Source organism: Sus scrofa, chromosome 16 (assembly GCF_054392235.1).
Source record: "Sus scrofa isolate SSC_HxYL_T2T_F1_AM1 chromosome 16, Sscrofa_HxYL_maternal_Yorkshire_Landrace_v2.0, whole genome shotgun sequence".
Classification (NCBI taxonomy): Eukaryota; Metazoa; Chordata; class Mammalia; order Artiodactyla; family Suidae; genus Sus; species Sus scrofa.
Genome location: NC_139398.1, coordinates 67254280 through 67268097, shown reverse-complemented (window position 1 = coordinate 67268097; position 13818 = coordinate 67254280). Strand labels below are relative to the sequence as shown.

General features: G+C 49.7%; 1 protein-coding gene across 19 annotated transcripts in view; it reads right to left on the bottom strand.

The window, feature by feature from the left end:
• The window catches only part of SLIT3 (slit guidance ligand 3), a 914676-nt gene that overhangs the window by 61060 nt on the left and 839798 nt on the right, over positions 1-13818 (bottom strand). For all 19 annotated transcript variants that reach the window (XM_085001790.1, XM_085001791.1, XM_085001793.1 and 16 more), the window contains 3 exons: positions 4532-4600; positions 2541-2612; positions 1855-1926 (listed from right to left, as the gene is read on the bottom strand). In XM_085001790.1, the coding sequence (XP_084857916.1) occupies positions 1855-1926; positions 2541-2612; positions 4532-4600 (213 nt within the window). The remainder of the gene's footprint in view (positions 1-1854; positions 1927-2540; positions 2613-4531; positions 4601-13818) is intronic.

The following is a 13818-nucleotide window of genomic DNA, read 5'->3' as shown; positions in this document are numbered from 1 at the left end:
ACTGTCAGCGCGGGCACTTCTTTGCCCCCAGAGAATTGATTTTTAATAACAGCACAGATGACATGTGGTGGGAGTTGTCGCTGACACTGGTGTTTTGTGGGTTTCAATAAATCACATCAGCCTGGAGGCTTGGGAATGGACCTGCTCCGGGAGTGCTGTTTGCCCATTCCTACGGGGTCCTGGAAAGGACCCTGGGGCTCTGAGTCAAGAGGCTGGAACCTGCAACCTCTTGACTGCTGAATCTTGGGTCAGTGACTTCACCCACCCGGGGCCTCAGTTTTTCCATCTTTAAAATGGGCATAATCCTCTCACCTTCTCAGCACTGTTGCAAAACATTATATGATGCAATGACCATGAAAAGCCCTATGAAATATGGTTATCGCTATTACAATAATAACGGGTCAGAAGGCTAAGAAGTTGACAAATTTGGCATCTCTGTTCTCCCAGGAATATTGTTCAAAGGATCCTCCCCGCCAACAAAATAGGTGCAAGATGGAAAGGCTCAAAAATCAGGTGACAATCGGGCCTAGGGTGAGGGGTGGCAGTGAGGTGCCATTCCTGCTTTTGCAAACACAGATGTGAGAACAGTCATAACACATGAATATTTATAAAGTATTTAAAGCAGAGCTGGGCTACGTGCTTTACACACAGCATGTCATTTGATCCTCATAAGCCCCTCTGAGTCATGACCATCATTATCTGATTTTGTGGATGAGAAGACACACTGCTAGGAAAGGGCAGAGCCATGCCTGAAAGCAGGGGACACCATGGCCATCTCATGCTTGCTCAGAGCTCATCTGCCTCAGCTGGATGTTCCCTACCCATGGGTAGGCCAGGGCCAGGTGGCTATCTTGAGGTGAGAGGAAGGGGGTGGACAGGTGTGGAAGTTGCAGACTGCAGAACCTTGTTCTAAGGGGCACGACTGCTCAGCCCTGCAGGAATGCAGAGCGGGAACGCTGGAACCGCTGGGTCTCTCCATTGTCCAAAAGGGTGTAGATAGAGTTCCCATCGTGATGCAGCAGAAATGAGTCCAACTAGGAACAATGAGGTTGCGGGTTCAATCCCTGGCCTCGCTCAGTGGGTTAAGGATCTGGTGTTGCCATGAGCTGTGGTTAGGTTGTAGGCATGGCTTGGATCTGGCGTTGCTGTGGCTGTGGTGTAGGCTGGCAGCTACAGCCCCTATTAGATCCCTAGCCTGGGAACCTCCATATGCCACAGGTGCAGCCCTACAAAAGATTAAAAAAAAAAGGGGGGTGTAGAAATGACAATTTATATGAGAAACCTCCCAATACTTAAATGTTGGCAACTTATTAACACAATGAAGATACTTTATGAGTCAATTGCGAATGGATAGCTGTGTGTGTCCAGCCCTGGCCTCTGGCTTCCGGTTTGGTCTGTCCCAAGCATGGGCGTGGTTTCCTTGCAGAGGTTCACAGTATCAACAGCGCCTTTCTGAAGCCAGAGGGACCAACTGTGAAATAATGATCATTGGAAGAGCGGCCAAATGCTGCACACTGTGCTGCGCGAGGGTGCAGAACATAATTGCATATCCGAATCCTGGTGAAGGAGGTGCTCTGAGTCCCGTTTTGCACATAAAGAAATAGAAACTCCGAGGGCTTAGCCAAGTTCCACAAGAGGAAGTGGGCTGGAACTGGGTACGGCTGTCTCTTAAGCTGAGGCTCTCTCTGCCCCACTGAGCAAATTAGGAGCGTTGGGTGGGAAGGGACTATGGGGTTGGGGGGGGTGGGGTGGGAGTGGGCTTGGAGCAAAGGGGAGCTGGGAGCAGGAACGCTCAGTCCTGCTTGCTCTTTCCCAGCAAAGTACCAGTGGAAGCCCACGCGCTGGGGTACTCACAGCACTCGGAGGGACCGCAGCCCGTTGAAGGAGTGGATGGGGATGCAGCGCAGCCGGTTGTAGCTCAGGATCCTGTGCAAAAGGACACACAGGCTCTGTTGGTCTTTCTAGTCTCAGCTCCTGATGCATGCATTGTCCACACTGTGGACCCATCAAATTGAAAGGTTTCTTTACCTCCCCAATTTTAGTATCCAGACCAAAAGCATCCTATGGATAAAGGGAAGAGAAACATCCCCCACTGCTCTGAGATGCTCACTGGCTTCATTTCCCAGGTTCCTCACATGTTCCTTAGCGGGCTTTTGCCCTAACTGGCTCTCACCTCCCTCTATGTCAAATGGTGAGTGCTCACCGTGTGCAGAGCTAACGGGAGTAAATGCGTCTGAGCAAAATCTAATTGTGTAGGGAAACCCTCCACTGGGAGAGAAAATTCACCAATCACAGAAGGTATTCCAGAGAGGCACTTCTTCAGAAGTGATTAGGTGCCAGCTCCTCTCTAACCTCCTGCACAGTGGAGCTCTGCCCTGCTTTATTTCCCTTCCGATGAAGAAGGTCTGCCCTGTGCTGGGTCAGCTGCAGCCCTGAGGATCACCCGAGCAGAGAACATAAGCCTGAGGGGACAGGCGAAGGATGGCCACGGGGCCCTTAATGCCAGGCCCATGTTACACACAGCAGCTCACTGTACTCACAGGGTGGAGAGGTGAGACATGTTACTGAAGGTGTAGTTGGTCAGCATGCCGATGCTGTTGTTGCTCAGGTCACTATGAAAAGTAAGCAGAAGGGTCGCATGTACTGTTAGTTGCATCCAAAAGGGATCATGCCCAATTTCTACGCATGTATGTACGCCTGCTATCCATCCATCTACCTGCCCATCTGCCCATCCATCCACCTGTCCATGTGTCTATCCACTTATCTTTCCATTCATCCATCCATGGGTCCATCTGTCCACTCAGCCATCTGTATACCCATCCACACTTTGATCCATCTGCCCATTCATCCATCCATCCATTCATCTGTCCACCCATCCATCCCATCCTCCCACAATATGTCCATCTGTCCATCAGCCTATCCATCAATCCTTCTGTCCATTCACCCATTTGCCCACTCATCCATCCATCCACCCATCCATTTGCCCATCTGCCCTCCTATCCATCCATCCACCCACCCATCCATCCATCCATCCATCCACCCGTTCATCCGTCTGACTGCTCATTCACTCACCTGTCTGCCCATCTGCTCATCCATCCACCTGTCCATCCATCCATCCATCCAGCTGCCCGCCCTTCTATTCATATACCCACTCATTAGTGCAAATGTTCATTTCTTTTCTTTTCTTCAGCTGTACCTGCAGCATATCGAAGTTCCCGGGCCAGGGATCAAATCTGAGCCACAGCTGCAACCTACACCACAGCTGTAGCAACACTGTGTCTTAAACCACTGCACAGAGCCAGGGATTGAGCCCCTACCTCCTCAGTGACCTGAGCCACTGCGGTCAAATTCCCAACCCACTGCACCATGGTGGGAACTCCCGAAATGTTCATTTTTTAATCAAAGATTTATGCAATCAGTCATTCAAGCAATCATCATTCATTCATTCATCCACTTATTCAGCTATTCAATCATTCGATTACGTGTCTATCCGTTTTATTCTACCAGCAAAACATTTCGTATAAGGTAACAATTTCTCCTTGTGCTAGTACTTTTCTCCCCCCATCGGTGTTTCCTCTCACGGTCCCTCCACCTCGTCTCTTTTCCAACCTTCATTCATTCTATCTTATCAGATTCTCTCTTGGGGAACGAGGTTGGTGGCATGTGGTTCTCTGTCGAGTACGCCCTCTAGCTTCCCCCCCAGGATAAACACCTAGAGGAGTGATTTTCAATATTAGCTGTACATAAGCACCACCTGGGGAATTTTTCTGAGGCCTGGGTTTCATGCCCAGATACTCTGATTTAGTTGATCTAGGGTGGACTTGGGCATCAGTATTTAAAACAAAACCCAAACTACTGAGATGATTCCTATCATCAGCTGAAGTTGGGGGCCACGGCTCTATGGCTTCTGCCCCCTAAGCAGATGGAGCATCTTTCAACTACCACTCGCCAAGGATGCCGTGCGCCCTCTTGGCAAGCCAGAGAGGCCGTTGAGGGACAAAACTTGGGGACCACCCAGCTTCCTGGGCCCCGCTCACGCCCAGCAGCCTTGCTCCTCATTCAGGGCTTTTCCTGGGTTTTGGCAGATGTGGAGCCCATAGCGGCTCCCACCTGAAGGAACATCCATTTGAACCGTCTCCTTAGAACATTTTCTGAATAAAGAAGGAGGAATAAATGTCAAATTTATGCTTTTGCAAACCTAAGCGCAGCCACAGCTTGTAAGAAACTGAAGAATGAGGAATCTTGGGAATTTAACTGGGAGCCCAGAAGGTCAGAGGCCAAGGAGGAAGGTGAGGCAGGTGGTGGCCCATGGGGCCCTGCTCTGGGTGCTTTTGCATGAAGACCTCACCAGGTAAGAGCTGGCACAGTCGGCCAGCCTGTGCTTCCCAGCAGCATCTTGCTGCTCTACCCAGGGAGAAAAAGGCAGGAATGTCACAGAACCTGCAGCACCACCCTCCCCATCTTCTGCATCAGTTTCCTGAGCTCCCCCAGGACAGAAAAGAAAGTATCCCGGTGACAGTGGGCTCCTTACATGAGTGTCAGGTGTCGGAAAATGGACAGCTCCCTGGGCACAGCTGTTAAGTGGTTTCCTTCCAGGTACCTGAAAGAGAGGTGCAGAGTCACACCGGGCAGAGAGACGCTGGGCACGATGCTGTTTTCTCGAGATGCCTCCCCCGCCCCCTCGACTTCCCAAGCTGGCTTGGATCCCTGTTTTACTCTTTTTCTTTTCTTTTTTTCAGAGCTGCACCTGTGGCCCATGGAGGTTCCCAGGCTAGAGGTCAAACTGGAGCTGCAACTGCTGGCCCATGCCACAGCCACGGCAATGCCAGATCGCAGCCACATCTGTGACCTTGTGGCAACGATAGATCCTTAACCCACTGAGCAAGGCCAGGGATCGAACTTGCATCCTCATGGAGACTATCTCAGGTTCTTAACTTGCTGAGCCACAATGGGAACTCCCTGTTTTACTACTTCATAGCTCGTTTTTGCCCCACTTCAAAGTACACACTACATTAGTCATTTAATATTTCTTAGATTAAAAAAAAAAAAAAAGAAAGAGGAGTTCCCATAGTGGCGCAGTGGTTAACGAATCCGACTAGGAACCATGAGGTTGCGGGTTTGATCCCTGGCCTCGCTCAGTGGGGTAAGGATCTGGCGTTGCCGTGAGCTGTGGTGCAGGCTGCAGACGCGGCTTGGATCCTGCATTGCTGTGGCTGTGGCATAGCCCGGCAGCTACAGCTCTGATTGAACCGCTAGCCTGGGAATCTCCATATGCCGCGGGAAGCGGCCCTAGAAAAGGCAAAAATATTAAAAAAAAAAAACATGTATATTTCTTTGTGTGATGGTTCAACTAATGACCCTTTCCCCCACTGGGCTGCTAAGCTCCATGATGGCAGGGCTCTTATCTAAAACTGCCTGAGGGTGAAGTCACCCCCACCCCAAGACTGTACAGAGGGGGACATACCAGGTGTCTCATAAATTATTTGTTGACTACATAAATTACCCATTTTGTACCTGGCCCTCGCAAGACCCTTAGGTGGTAGAGATTCGCAGTTGAGCAAACAGAAGGTCAGAAATGTTAAGATACTTGCTCAGGCCACACAGCAAGGAAGTAGCTGAGTTAGGACTTGAACCCAGGTCTCTCTGACTGCAGTCTTAAACACAGTTCCACATGGCCTCTATTTAGCTACCAGAGGGTGTAGAGAGCTGGGCCAGGATGCATCTTCAGAACCCTAATTCCATGTTGCGTATCTCTGATGCGCATCTGGAAACTGAGGAAACAGGGGCATGTTTCTGGAGCACTGCGCTGCGGTCCCCAGCAGGAGGACCACACACGGGAGGGGCCGTGGCTTCAGAATGCAGGCTCATCAACAGAAGGAGACTTCTCCTGGCCAGGCAAAGGCTGAGCCTAGACCCGTCTGGACTTTGGGGTCCTATAACGACCTGCCCACCAGACACTCGAGGGTGGCTGAAGACAGGAGGAAGTCTTGTGGGTTTTTTTTTTTTTTTTTTTTGGCTTTTCTAGGACCCCACCCACAGCATAAGGAAGTTCCCAGGCTAGGGGTCCAATCGGAGCTGTAGCTGCCAGCCTACGCCAGAGCCACAGCAACGTGGGATCTGAGCTGCATCTGCCACCTACACCACAGCTCATGGAAATACCAGATCCTTACCCCACTGAGCAAGGCCAGGGATCGAACCCTCAACCTCATGGTTCCTAGTTGCATTCGTTAACCACTGAGCCAGGACGGGAACTCCAGAAGTCTTGTTTTGATCACACATTTTGAAGGTTATTACTCCCCTCAAGGGGGAACATGGGCCGATTCATTCACTCCCATCCTTGCTGTAAACCCCTTTCCCTGGGCTCTAGGGACACACTAGCAAAATCTTTAAGGTGGCTTATAATGCCTGCTCTGATCTCCTGGGTGAGTTTCCATGGATATAGAGCTCTCAGAGTTTCCTCTCCCAGAGCAGCCAATATGCAGCTGCTGCTGTTCATTGGTGTTGTGCCTGCCTTGGGCTTCACGAAAGCAGGCACTAGGCCCATGTTTTTCTAGCTCAGGGCTTCTCAAACTGTAATGTACACATGAACCACCTGGAATCTTGCAAAAAGAAGATCTGGATCCAGAGGGCAGCCATCAGACTGGAGAGCCTGCATTTCTGACAGGCTCCTGGGAGATGGTGGCAACTCCTGTCTATAGGCTGCATCTTGAGTAATCAGGTGCCAGCACACTGCCTGGCATCCAGGAGGCCCAGCACAAAAGGACCGAGTGGGATGAAATGAGTTAAAATACTATATGGGTTAAGTTTGTCAAAGACCAAACTGGGCTTAGCTTTAAAGACAAGGTGAAATGAGTTATCATTTTAAATTAAGGCCAAGTGGCTATATTCCCTTGACTGATCCTGAGGGAATCTCATGGCACAGAACACTGGGCAGGACCCCACATGGTCTCTGGTTGCTATGGCATGTTGGATTAACACCCCTTTGGTCCTCAGTCTTTGTTGTGTATCTATTATGTGCTAAGAACTATGCCAGCTGTTGGGAGAGACCCAAAGATGAACCAGACCCCATTTCTGCCTTCAGCAAGCTTGATCATCTGGCTTAAAATTTAGCCACGCACACACAAACAAACACACACTGAAATCATGCCTTCAGGCAGAGGAGCCAAGGGAAATGTAGTCACTGATTTATTCATTTATTCAGGCAGAAATATTTATTGGGCAACTGCAATGTACTAGGTACCGTATCTACGGGTGAAGAAGGACATGGCTGGTGCCTACTTTCTGGCATTTAAAAATCTAATGTGTGCGTGGAAGGGAGAGAGGGAGGGAGGTGGAGAGTGGGACAAGGAGAGAGAGGAGACACACATATAAAGTAATATAAAGTGTAAACTGCGACATATGATTTGAAGGCAAGGAACTGGGTGTAGCAATGGAGCCTGCCAAGGGCTTACTGCAGAAAGCTGCAGCCAACAAGGGGATGCAGCCCAGGAGAATGCAGCCTGCAGAGGGCCCTGAACTTGCAGGAAAGAAGGCTGGGGAGGCCAAAGTCTGGTGGGTGAGGGGAGAACAGCAGGAAGTGGAGCAGATCATGCTGGTCAATTTACTTACCTGTTGGAACAACTATGATCAAAAAGCAAGAAACAAGTGTCAGCAAGGATGTGGAGAAAAGGGGAACTTCAGGCACCTCTGGGAATGTAAAATGGTACAGGCAAACAGTATGAAGTCTCCTCAAAAGACTACAAGCAGACTAAGTGATTCCATTTCTGGGTATTTATCTAAAGGAAATGAAAACACTAATTTGAAAAGATATAAGCACCCCAATGTTCACTGCAGCCTTATTTGTAATAGCCCACATATGGAAACAACCTTCATGCCCACTGACAGATGAATGGATAAAGAAGATGTGGCACATATATACAGTGGAATATTACTAAGCCATAAAAAAGATTGAAAGTCATGCCAGCAACATGGATGGACCTAGAGATTATTATACTAAGTGAAGTCAGTCCGAAAGAGAAAGACAAATACCATGTGATATCATTTACTTGTAGAGTCTAAAAATATGACACAAATGAACTTATCTACAAAACAGAAACAGACTCACAGACAGAGTAAAGACTTGTGGTTGCCAAGGGGGAGGGATGGAGGAGAGATGGATAGAGAGTTCAGGCTTAGCAAAAGCCAACTGTTATGTACAGAATGGATAAACAGGAGTTCCCATGGTGGCTCAGTGGTTAATGAATCCAACTAGGAACTATGAGGTTTCGGGTTCGATCCCTGGCCTTGCTCAGTGTGTTAAGGATCCGGTGTTGCCGTGAGCTGTGGTGTAGGCTGCAGACACGGCTTGGATCCCACGTTGCTGTGGCTATGGCGTAGGCTTGGCAGCTACAACTCCGATTAGACCCTTAGCCTGGGAACCTCCATAAGCTGTGGGAGCGGCCCTACAAAAGGCAAAAACACACACACAGAAAAAAAAAAAAAAAAAAAAAGAATGAATAAACAACAAAAGTCCTACTATATAGCCCAGGGAACAATATCAATACCCTGTGATAGAGTATAATGAAAAAGAATATGAAGAAGAATATACATACCATGTACAACTGAACCAATTTGCTGTACAGTAAAAATTAAATAAAACTGTACCTCAATTATACTTTTTCAGTTGTTTACAACTGTTTACACTCTGCTGCCAATTCTTTTCTTTTTTGCTTTGTAGGGCCGCACCTGTGACATATGAACGTTCCCAGGCTAGGGGTCGAATCGGAGATACCTTGCCAGCCTACACCCCAGCCATAGCAACGCCAGATCCTTCACCCACTGAGTGGGGCCAGCGACCCAACCTGCATCCTCATGGATACTAGTTGGGTTCGTTACCACTGAGCCACAATGGGAATCTCCTAAATCGATGCTTTGATAAAATAATTTTTAAAAAGAATAAAATTCTGCCATTTTCAGCAAAACGGGTGGACCTGGAAGGTACTGTGTAAGTAAAGTCAGTCAGACAGAGAAAGACAAATACTATATGATTTCACATAAATGTGGAATCTCCGTATTAGACTCATGCTCCAGGAAGCCTATTAGAGAAGGCAAAGTTGGAACTGCAACTTTAAAAATATTAGTGAGGAGTTCCCATCATGGCGCAGTGGAAACGAATCCGACTGGGAACCATGAGGTTGTAGGTTCCATCCCTGGCCTTGCTCAGCGGCGTAAGGATCCAGCATTGCCGTGAGCTATGATGTAGGTTGCAGACACGGCTCGGATCCTGTGTTGCCATGGCTCTGGCGTAGGCCAGCGGCTACAGCTCTGATTTGACCCCTAGCCTGGGAAGCTCCATATGCTGCAGGAGCAGCCCTCAAAAAGGCAAAAAAAAAAAAAAAAAAAAAAAAAAAGTACAAACTAAAAACCAAAACAAAAAGGCAACAGACTCACAGATATAGAGAACTGGTGGTTTCCAGAGGGGAAGGGGCTGGAGGATGGATGACATAGGAGAAGGGGTCAGGAGATACAAGTTTCCAGCCATCAAATGAATAAGTCACGGAGAGGGAATGTAGGGCATGAGGAAGGTAGTGATACCGTATAGGATGGATGGTAAATGGTCTTATGGAGGTGATCGTTTTACAACGTATAAAAGTACTGAATCACTACGGCACACATCTGAAACTCACACAATAGTGTATGTTCATTACAATGCAATTAAAAAAAAGGAAAACCCTAAAAACCAAAGCACAAGGAGAGGCCATGCCTGCAGACAGGAGCAGGAGCTGGTGTTTCAGAGATCTTCCTGAAGCATTGCCTACGGGGCATTTACACTCTGTGGATGCCAGGGGTGCGGGCTCAGTGGTGGTGGGGAGGTGCGGGCGTGTGATGGGAGACTCCCAGCTTTCTTCGCTGGGCAGGGAGGCCTTGGGGGTGGTGGGATTCCAGGGTCTTTGCAGGCTGAGGGCAGGGAGGACAAGAGGCGCCTCCGGCTCACCTGCGGGAAGTGTATGTGGATGGTGGGGCATGGAGGGAAGCTGGGAGGCAGGAGCTGGATGAATGAGCAGGGCTGCTGGGAAGGCGCTGGTCCAGACAGCATCTCTGCTGGAGGGAGACTAATTAACCCCCAGGGAGGGAGCGGCCTGGAGAAGGCTAGCCTCAGCTTGGCAGTGATCTCTCACCCTCTCCTGCTGCTCATTTCTCTCACTTTCTTTTCTTTGTCTCTATTAGCAACCTTGAGGCATCGAAGATGAAACTCAGAGCATGATACTGAAAGCCCAAGTCCTCTTGCTGGGTCTTTATCAAAGGCTCAGTGGCAAGCACATCGGAGGGTGGGCCTGAGGCTCGAGCTTGCTGTGTGTCTTGAGACAAGTCACCTAACCTGACAGACAACGCAATGACCAGGACAATAACAAAGCTTAGGACTCCCCAGCATCTGCTGAGGTGGATACCCCAATGCTTTGGGAGATGGACTCTGACCTGTCATCTCATTTAACCCTCTGGAGTTGGGGGGTATCTTGTGCTGGGTATTTTTGTCCATTTTGTTGGTAAGAACACCGTGGCTCAGAGAGGTTAAGCAATAAGCCCTGGAGCAGGATCTGAACCCAGCTCTGCTGGACTCCAGAGCCCGAGGCGCCAGCCCTGGGCTATCTCACCTCTCCACTCCTATGTCCCTTTCGGCCGCCTCAGCCCAAGAAAATATGTGCTCCCAGGACTCATTTGCTCTCCCAGCTCCACTACAATGCAAGCTGCGGAAAGCTAGAGATTGTGCCAGTTTTGTTTCCTGCTATATCCCAGAGCACAGTAGAGTGCTCAGCTCACCACAGGGCCTCAGATATGTGTGAATGAATGAATGAGTATGGAGAAAGGCTGTTCCCAGGACCTTGGATTAAAAAAACCCAAAACCCTTTAAGGGTGTCATGGAATGCCCTGGGCCTGGCTCATTTCCATTTGCAGTGCAGGCTGTGTTCCATAAATGCAAACATTTGCTGAACGAATGAATAAATGCATAAAGGGCCTTTGGGATTCAGGGATGCCGACAGCATCTAACACAAGGAGGTTCAGGTCCCTGGAGGGTGGGCACCATGACACAGATGATTCTGGAGCCTCTGGTGCCCACCATGCCAGTTCCCCTGGGTTCCAGCCTGGCTCTGGTCAGTGCCGTGCCAACTGTATTGGCCTCTGTCCCTGGTTAAAATCCTTCCTTGTCTTTCACTGCTTGCTGGAGAAGGGCTGCCCAATTCTTGCCCCAATTCTGCAAAGCCTGTATCAGTGAGGATTCTCCAGAGTAACAGACCAATACAGAATATGAGTACATTATACACACACACACACACACACACACACACACACACACACACACGTAGAGAGGGGTGTAGAGAGAATTTATTTTCAGGAAGGTCAGACTGGCAGACTAGAAACTCAAGCAGAATTTTTTTTTTTTTGCTTTTTAGAGCCACACCCATGGCATATGGAGGGTCCCAGGCTAGGGGTCAAATTGGAGCTACAGCTGCTGGCCTGCACCACAGCCACAGCAACTTGGGATCCGAGCCGCGTCTGTGACCTACACCACAGCTCATGGCAATGCCAGATCCTTAACCCACAGAGTGAGGCCAGGAATTGAACCCACAGCCTCCTGGTTCCTAGTCGGATTCGTTTCCACTGGGCCACATGGGAACTCCTCAAGCAGGATGTTTATATTAGTCTTGAGGCAGAATTCCCTCTTCTCCAGGAAACCTCAGTTTTTTGTTCTTAAGGCCTTCAACTGATTTTACAAGGCCCACCCCCACATTAAGGAGAGTAATCTCCTTTACTTAAAAAGTCAATGGATAATAGGTGTTGATGGCACCTACAAAGTACCTTCAGGATAACATCTTATCTTAAACAAATGAGTGCCACAGTCTGGCTGAACTGACACATGAAATTAACCCTTGCAGGCCCTGCCTGCCTCTCTGGTTCATCTAACAGCAAACTCTCCGTTGACCTTGGGTTGCACCTTGGCTAGCCTGACCCCTCCTTGAACACCCCACTCTCCTCTTGGGGGGCAGGTGTTTGCACATGTGGGTCCCTCGTCTTCTTCCTTGTCTAGTTCACTGACACAGACGCCTGGCCCCGGCTCAAGCCTCGCTTCCCCGATACCATCACCCACCCCCACAGGTGACACCCTTCCTGCAAATCGGGGCCAGAGCTGAGTGTCCAGGTCTCACTACACCATCCTTGTACACTAGCGGGCAACACTAGATGCTCAGGAAACATCACTGTGTGATGGTGACCCCAAAACTCCCCAGGGGGAGCATGTGGCACTGCGCCGGAGCCAAGTGGGGGCTGCGAGCGAGCTGCTTTGAGTGTGGTACGTCCCTGGTGACTTGGCATCACGGTTCAGAAGACAGGGAATCAAAAGCTTTCACTTCAGAAATGCAGATGTGGTTGTGTGGGAAAGCGCTCTTTGTAGGAAGCCCTTCGTGAACACTGTGAACTCCAAAGTTGCCTGTAGCCTGCAGCCCAAGCCCCGGAGGGACCCCTTCAGAAGGCTGCACTCTTGCCCTGCCAGCCTTAGAACTACTGGAGCATCTCTAGCAGGTCAAACTTTGCGTTGATCTGCATTTAAATGCTCTGTTTCAGCTCCGGCGCAAGCACACGAGGACACGTCTGCCTCGCATGAAAATCCACACACAGCCCTGTCTGTCGAACGGGTGTTCCTCATTTCTGTTTTGAGCTTTGCGGTGCTGACAAGGGCCTCGCCAAACACTCTTGGACTTACTGAATTGTGGAGGAGGGGAAGGGCAGCCACCTTCCAGGAGCCCCACCTTCAGGCTGGGGTCCCACTGAGGTCAGCTGACTCGTGGGCAGCTCAGGAGTCCGGTGGCTGAGCCTCATATTCTGGCTCCACCAGCTAATAGCTGTGTGACCTTGGGCAAGTTCCTCACTCTCTCTGAACGTGTGCTGCCACATCTGTAGAAGGGGGTTGATACTAATTACTGTCTGCAAGTGATGATGATTGTGAAGATTAGATAAGGGTCTCTGCAGAAAGCCTTGGGGTGGTACCCGGCCCCAATATCTTTGAATTATTCATTACATTTTGAATCTATCTATCGGCTGTAGGTGGTTTCTATATATATGTATATACTTAACCTCCTGAGCTTGCATTTCATCTGTCTGCACATGCAGACACATTCACACGTATATGTACCTACACACGTGCACATACAGACCCCCACCCGATAATATACACAATGACTCAAAGATAGATAAGGCTCTCTTAGCTGTCTATGCTCCTGAGTCGGCTTCCAGAGTAATAGTTCTAAAAGGAGAATCAGATCACGTCACTTCCCTGCTTAAAATTCTTCCTCGGCTCCCCCATTTCTCGTGGGATCAAGCGGCAGCCCTCATCAAGCCCTTACGTGGCCCCTACACAGGCGTCTCCTAGCGTTCGGTACACACCTTCTTTTTCTGCATTCCATCTGCTGCACCTCTCGGCCTGTGTTCTCCGACGTGAAGATCCTTCTACCTTGGGGCCTTCGGAGAGCATTCCTCCCCCGCCCCTCTCCCCCTTTGCTTTCCTGGGAACCACTATTCTGCATTCTCTCTGAAACGCCTAGGTTATGGGTGAGCTTTCGCATCTTCTCCCTCATCCTAAGTTTCTGATATCAGGGATGTGATCTGCTCCGGAAGCGGCTGTGCTCCCAGCTCCTATGACAGGATCTGGCACAATCGACTCAGTGGACGCTTGACTGAGTGAAGGGGGCTGGCTCAGGCCTCTGTCAGTCCCTCCCACAGATGGCCGTGCCTGCCCGAAGCCTAGAAGGGTCCTCTACTGAAGCATCTGCGGAGGTCTCCTCCAGG